This window comes from Bos javanicus, chromosome 29, assembly GCF_032452875.1.
Source record: "Bos javanicus breed banteng chromosome 29, ARS-OSU_banteng_1.0, whole genome shotgun sequence".
NCBI classification, from domain to species: domain Eukaryota; kingdom Metazoa; phylum Chordata; class Mammalia; order Artiodactyla; family Bovidae; genus Bos; species Bos javanicus.
This window is the reverse complement of record NC_083896.1, coordinates 17,785,455-17,792,376: the sequence shown is the minus strand read 5'-3', so window position 1 is coordinate 17,792,376 and position 6,922 is coordinate 17,785,455. Positions and strand designations below refer to the sequence as shown.

Below are 6,922 nucleotides of genomic sequence, written 5' to 3'. Positions count from 1 at the left end.
CAGGAGTGGTAGTTCAATTAGAAACATGATTCCCCTACTTCTCATCTCCAAAACATTTTCTGTGTGTTTATGGATACATTTCCCAGGTCTCAAACAGTAAGTAAAAGTTATTCAAATACTTAAATCAAGATACTTACATAGTAGAAAACCCGAGGAAGGGAAAACTGCTTATTCTAAATGCTACCTTAGCAGATAAATTTTAGTTTCTTTCTTCCTCCATCTTAATCCTTTCCCTGGTTCAGAGCCTGTCTTCACGATTTAGTTTAAAATCACACACACACAAAAACCCAACAATTCCTTTTCTCCCAAAACACAGAGAAAAGGGAAGAACAAACTTTAAGGGGCTTTAGTTGTCTTTCCTTTCTCTATCACTAACTTTTAAAAAAGCTATTTCTATAGGGAGAGAGATATACAAATAGTGGACAAAAGAAAAAAAAAATCATTGTGTCATATAACAGCTCTAGGCTTTCAGAAAAAGAAGCTCAGAGAGGTTAAGTAACAACCTGCTTCAGTTCACACAGAATCTGAGATTCAGGTCTGTCAGGTACTAAGACCTACGTACTACTCTGTTAGTCTGCCATTACTGCCTCTGAGTGCCCCATTCCCATTTTTTAAGTTTCATTTTTTCTAGTTCTGATCAGTACCTGGCCAATCGCTGTTCTAATAAATGGTACCGTTCCTCTCTGAGGCTTCCTCCAAAGAGTTCTCCAACTCCAGGAACCAGAAGATCAACAGCAGCAACCTGAAAAGGAAAAAACTCACAAACACCATTCTGTTTTCATACCATCCCAACAATGTCAGCTTCTGAAGCAAGTGGAACTTACAACATTTTGATGACTGGCTGTTTAACTGCTTACAGTTAAACAGAATCTTATTTATGTTAGCTGTTCGTGTCCCTTGTTTTAATACTAAATGTTTAACTATTATGTTTAGAATATAAAATGCAGGTGGACAGTTGCCCCTCTGGCACCATTTATGTGGTATACTTAAAAAAATATGTTTTCTGCACAAATGTGGTACAAATGTTAGTCATAAAAAATGTGGAAAGTATTAATAATTATAAAAATATTTTAAAACACCTATCATCATGCAAAGGCAATTATACGTTAGCATATTTTCTTTCAGGTTTTTTCCTTGTATGCTTAAAGAGTATAACAGAGATCAAATTACATATAAAATTTACCATTCTCATTATCTTAGCCAACAAAATACAATAAATATTTTTCCTATGTTAGTAAAAATACTTCACATACTTAATGTTTTAATAGCTGCACAGTTTACTGTTTAGAAGTATCATAGTTTATTTAACAGCTTTCTGTTGAATATTCAGAGTGTGTGTGTGTCTTTCATAAACAATGTGGCAATGATGTTTTTCTTTAATTTGAAGTATGTTAGTACATGTAAAATATGCTCTGATTGTTAATCAAATTAAAACAGAGAGATACCACTTTGGTGTTATCAAAATGGTGCAGATAAACAATATAAACAAATATGGATTAGAGAATGCATAAACTAATACTCTCATACCTCTGATACAACCTTTCTGGTCAGCAATTGGGCAAAAGATAATCAAAAGCTTTAAAAGTGCAATTTGCTTTGACTCAGCAATAGGAGTTCTAGGAACTAGTTCTAACAAAATAATCAGAGATGCAAAAAAAGAAAAAAAATTCAACACACAGAATATTTACTACAGTATTGCTTATAATAACAAAAAATTCAAGTGTACATCAAGAGGAGACCATCAGATAAATTTTAGACATGGAAGAAAATAGACTGACATCTATAATACATAATGAGGTGTAAACTGTGTTGCTATGATTTCTTTTCTTTTATTCCTATTTTCTTATTTTCTACAAGAAAGGTGTTATACTGTTGTAATAGAACAACAAAAAAATTGTAATAGGGTAAAATGGTGGCTTGATGTTTTAACTTGTATTTCTTCACTTACTAGTAATATTTACATTTTTGAGAACGTTTATTTGCTATCTATATTATTTTGTGACTTGGCAATTCTTTTTTGCAAGTTGGGGCGGGGAGGACAAAGAGGTGCCAGGTAGACATTTATAAGGCCAGTAATAAGAAGGCACAAAACTCAGAAAGATTTAATTTACAAATAAAAATAAGGAATCCATAGAACACATTTAATAATACATAAAAATCTAATCTTTAAATGTACATTATATTATAAACTCTTTTCTTAAATTTGCCTTACTTTAATATTAAGCCATTCCCCTGTTTTGATTTCAGAATTTTTGACTGAGGTATACTTTATAAATAACTAGTTTAATAAAAACTGTAATAATTTAAGAATGTGTGCCAAATGCTATATAATCCTCATTAATATCATTAAAGAGAAAATATGAGATGTGATTTTCATCCCTCAGCCAAATTAAATTGAGACGGGACAGAAATATACTAATGGTTTCTAATTTTACAGAGTCTCCTGCTACTCAATAAGCTGGTGAGAAGTAAGTGTACAAACAGGTCTTTTTCACACTACAACTGTTGGTTGACTACATTTTACATTATCATGTACTAGTATAAAGGAAGAAGACTGTTCTACAAACCATAGGAAATGTATTTGTGGTTTAAGCCTCTATGAGCTTGGCTCTAACTGCTGACTCTGACAGTATCTGGCCCCTAAAAACACTGAGGTGCAGTTGGAAAAGAAAGCCTTCCAGAAATGACAGTGTGAAGGTGCAGATGGGCTGCAGGTAACAAGGAATGAAAATCCCCTTTGGATAGTAAAACGGCTAGTCTGGGAGAATTTTAGATGTGCTGAAATGCACTTTTTACTTTGACATAAATTCCCCAGGTATGGGCAAAACTGGAAATTCCCTTCATCACTACTGCTGGATTTGAGGCTCAAGTTATTTTGATGCAGTTCGATTCATAAGCCCCAGCAAGGGAAATTCATTAGATATCCTTGGTATTTAAGTCCTAAAAGATAATGTTCTTAAAGTGCTACACTCAATATGCCAGAAAATTTGGAAAATTTATCAATGGCCACTGGACTGGAAAAGGTCAGTTTTCATTCCAATCCCAAAGAATTTTCAAACAATTGCATACAATTGAGCTCATTCACATGCTCAAAATCCTTCAAGCTAGGCTTCAATCTGGAGAAGGCAATGGCACCCCACTCCAGTACTCTTGCCTGGAAAATCCCATGGACGGAGGAGCCTGGTAGGGTGTAGTCCATGGGGTCGCTAGGAGTCGGACACAACTGAGCAACTTCACTTTCATTTTTCACTTTCGTGCACTGGAGAAGGAAATGGCAACCCACTCCAGAGTTCTTGCCTGGAGAATCCCAGGGACGGGGGAGCCTGATGGGCTGCCATCTATGGGGTCGCACAGAGTCGGACACGACTGAAGCGACTTAGCAGCAGCAGGCTTCAATCGGACACGAACTGATAACTTCCAGATGTACAAGCTAGATTTAGAAAAAGCAAGAGAATTTCAGAAAAATATCTACTTCTGTTTCATTGACTATGCTAAAGCCTTTGACTGTGTGGATCACAAAAAACTGTGGAAAATTCTTAAAGAGATAGGAACACCAGACCACCTTACCTGCCTCCTGAGAAACCTATATGCAGGCCAAGAAGCAGCAGTTAGAACCAGACACAGAACAACGGACTGGTTTCAAATTGAGAAAGTAATATGTCAAGGCTATATACTGTCACCATGCGTATTTAACTTTTAAGCAGAGTACATCATGCAAAATGCCAGGCTGGATGAATCACAAGCTGAAATCAAGACTGCTGGAAGAAATATCAACAAACTCAGATATGCAGATGATACCACTCTAATGGCAGAAAGTGAAGAGGAACTAAAGTGCCTCTTGATGCAGGCCAAAGAGGAGAGTGAAAAACCTGGCTTAAAACTCAACATTCAAAAAAACTAAGATCATGGCATCCAGTCCCATCACTTCATGGCAAACAGATGGGGAAACAATAGAAACAGTGACAAACTTTATTTTCTTGTACTCCAAAATCATTGCATATGGCGATTGCAGCCATGCAATTAAAAGATACGTGCTCCTTGAGACCCCATGGACTATACAGTCCATGGAATTCTCCAGGCCAGAATACTGGAGTGGGTAGCCATTCCTTTCTCCAGGGGACCTTACTGACCCAGGAATCAACCAGGGTCTCCTGCATTGCAGGAGTATTCTTTATCAGCTGAGCTACCAGGGAAGCCCTCCTTGGAAAGAAAGCTATGACAAATCTAGATACAGAGACATCACTTTGCCGACAAAGGTCCGTACAGTCAAAGTTATGATTTTTCTAGTAGTCATGTCAAATGTGAGAGATGGATCATAAAGAAGGGTAAACGCCAAAGAACTGATGCTTTCGAATTGTGGTACTGGAGAAGACTCTTGAGAGTCCCTTGGACAGCAAGGAGATCAAACCAGTCAATCCTAAAGAAAATCAATCCTGGATATTCACTAGAAGGACTAATGATGAAGCTCCAATACTTTGGCCACCTCATGTGAAGAGCTGACTCACTGGAAAAGACCCTGATGCTGGGAAAGATTGTGGGCAGGAGGAGAGGGGGATGACAGAGGATGAGATGGTTGGATGGCATCACTGACTCAATGGACATGAGTTTGAGCAAACTCAAGGAGATAGAGAAGGATAGGGAAGCCTGGTGTCAGGCAGTCCATGGAGTCTCCAAGAGTCACAAACCACTTAGCGACTGAACAACCGCCACCACCCCTTGGTTGAGTACTCTTCCTTCCAAGTTGACTTCACAATATGTGGTCTATTGAGTGTACATATCCAATGTTTAAAATTTTATGATTTACTAAGTAACACTGATACAATTTTAAAAATTAGAATACTACTGGGTGATCCTGGCATCTTATCAGGGACTTCTGGGCAGTCATTTGTCCTAATCACACATGGCTGAATGGAATGAATGGACATTATTTTCTGTGAAACCAATACCCTAGCTGAATATTTGCCACCAGCCTTTGGAGGAATTGCTTAGGACTCAAATTCATGGTATGTGATATTTTGCATGTTTGCTTAGATTCACTTCATTTAGATCCACAATCTGTCCCTTTCAAATGATCAAATATGTTTGGTCATTTATAAGTTATTCTTATATGTTCAAATGAGCAAAAACTTAGGCTATCTGAAATCAGAAAATTTTAGAGCTGGTTAGTACACTGTAGGTCATCCAGTACAATTCTCTAATTTTTATGGCGGGAGAAGCTCAGGCTCAGAGAATGGAAAGACATGCCTAAGGCCATACAAATAACTAGTCCAGACAAATAACTAGTAAGAGAGCTGGCTTTCAAACAAAGCACTAGTAACTTCTTAGTCCAGTGTACTTTTCACTATAACAATTGGGCATGCCACTATTAAAATTATTATTTTTTGGAGAGGGTGAGGGGAAGAAAGAAAGAAAAAGAAACTATAACTGTAAAAATATACCATATTACTATGCATTACCTCTGGCCAAATGTTATAAGCATAGGTTAAACATTTTCCTACTCCCCTCTCTTGACTTCCCAGAGAAGGCAACTGTGAGACGCACTTGTTTCAATATTTTTAGATTGCATTGCACCCTTTGCAGAAGCTCTTGCAACCCTGCTCATAATCTGTAACTGCATCCCTACCAAAAGAAACACAGAATTCAGTTAGCTGACCCAAAGCCTGTTCACTCACCATTGAAAAAAATAAAGTAGGGATGGAAGCAGACACTTTGTTTACGTGAGCTGAAAAGAAATCTAGGTTGATAATAAATCAGTGTTGTATATATCAGTAGATTAAGTAAGTTACATTTTAATAATTAGCTCTGAGAAGCTATAGCACTGCATAAATTACAAAAGTACATGAATGTTTATTATAATACTTTCAGGTTTCAGGCTGTGAGATCAAATTAGAGAGAGTGTCATAATGAAGGCCTCCCGGTACTTCTAAAGGTAACTGTGACTGCAGTCTACGAGAGAATTGCCTTTCAAGGAATCTTATGTAATGGCATTTAATGGAATCCCCCTGCCCCGCCCCCCCCACATACACACATTTTAACAATACTGTGCTTTAACATAATAAAGACTTCATCAAAATTTAGAAAGAAAGAGGACTTCACACTTATTGACTACCTACCATCCCAAACACTGTGCTATGCATTTTGCATATATTATTAATTATGAATTAATTCAATCCTCATAATTCTGGAAAATATTATCATCTAATTTTTACAAATGGAGAAATAAAACTCAAAGAAATTAAATGGCTTACCTAAGATCACATAGTTTATAACACAAAGACCTGAGACCTGAACTCAAGGGTGCCTGATTCTAAAGCCTCGGGACATTCTTATTCCATGGAGCCAACATCAAAAAAAATTTAGAGTAAAAGTTGCTCTTTAGCTTCCCAGGAACTTCCTTAGCAAATCAACTCACTCACTATTTGTCCCAGACTGTGCTAGGCTCAATTCATTCATCTTCCAACCATGTGTGTGTGTGTGTATGTGTGTGTGTGTGTGTGTGTGTGTGTGTGCGCGCACGTGCGTGCATGCACGCGCTGAGTCCTGTCCGACTCCTTACGATCCCATGGACTGTAGCCTGCCAGGCTCCTCTGTCCATGGGATTTTCCAGGCAAGAATACTGGAGCAGGTTGCCATTCCTACTCCTGGGGATCTTCCCAACCCAGGGATCAAACCAGTGTCTCTTGTGTGTCCTGCACTGGCAGGCGGAATCTTTACCACTGAGCCACCTGGGAAGTCCATCACCAAATAGACATCAGGTGCCTGCTATGTCCCAGGCATTATGCTAGGCAAGAGGACACACTCATAAGTGGAAAAAAAAAGGCCCTCAAGTCCTTTGGCATAGAGAAAAGTGTCACTAAATAAACAGTTATACAAATAAATGTAACAATACAACCGTGTTAAGAAATAGGATGGATTAAGTTAG

General features: G+C 37.8%; 1 protein-coding gene across 4 annotated transcripts in view; it reads right to left on the bottom strand.

Moving 5' to 3' along the window:
* NARS2 (asparaginyl-tRNA synthetase 2, mitochondrial) overlaps positions 1–6,922 on the bottom strand; it is a 135,086-nt gene that overhangs the window by 5,035 nt on the left and 123,129 nt on the right. For all 4 annotated transcript variants that reach the window (XM_061407681.1, XM_061407679.1, XM_061407678.1 and 1 more), the window contains one exon: positions 645–742. In XM_061407681.1, the coding sequence (XP_061263665.1) occupies positions 645–742 (98 nt within the window). The remainder of the gene's footprint in view (positions 1–644; positions 743–6,922) is intronic.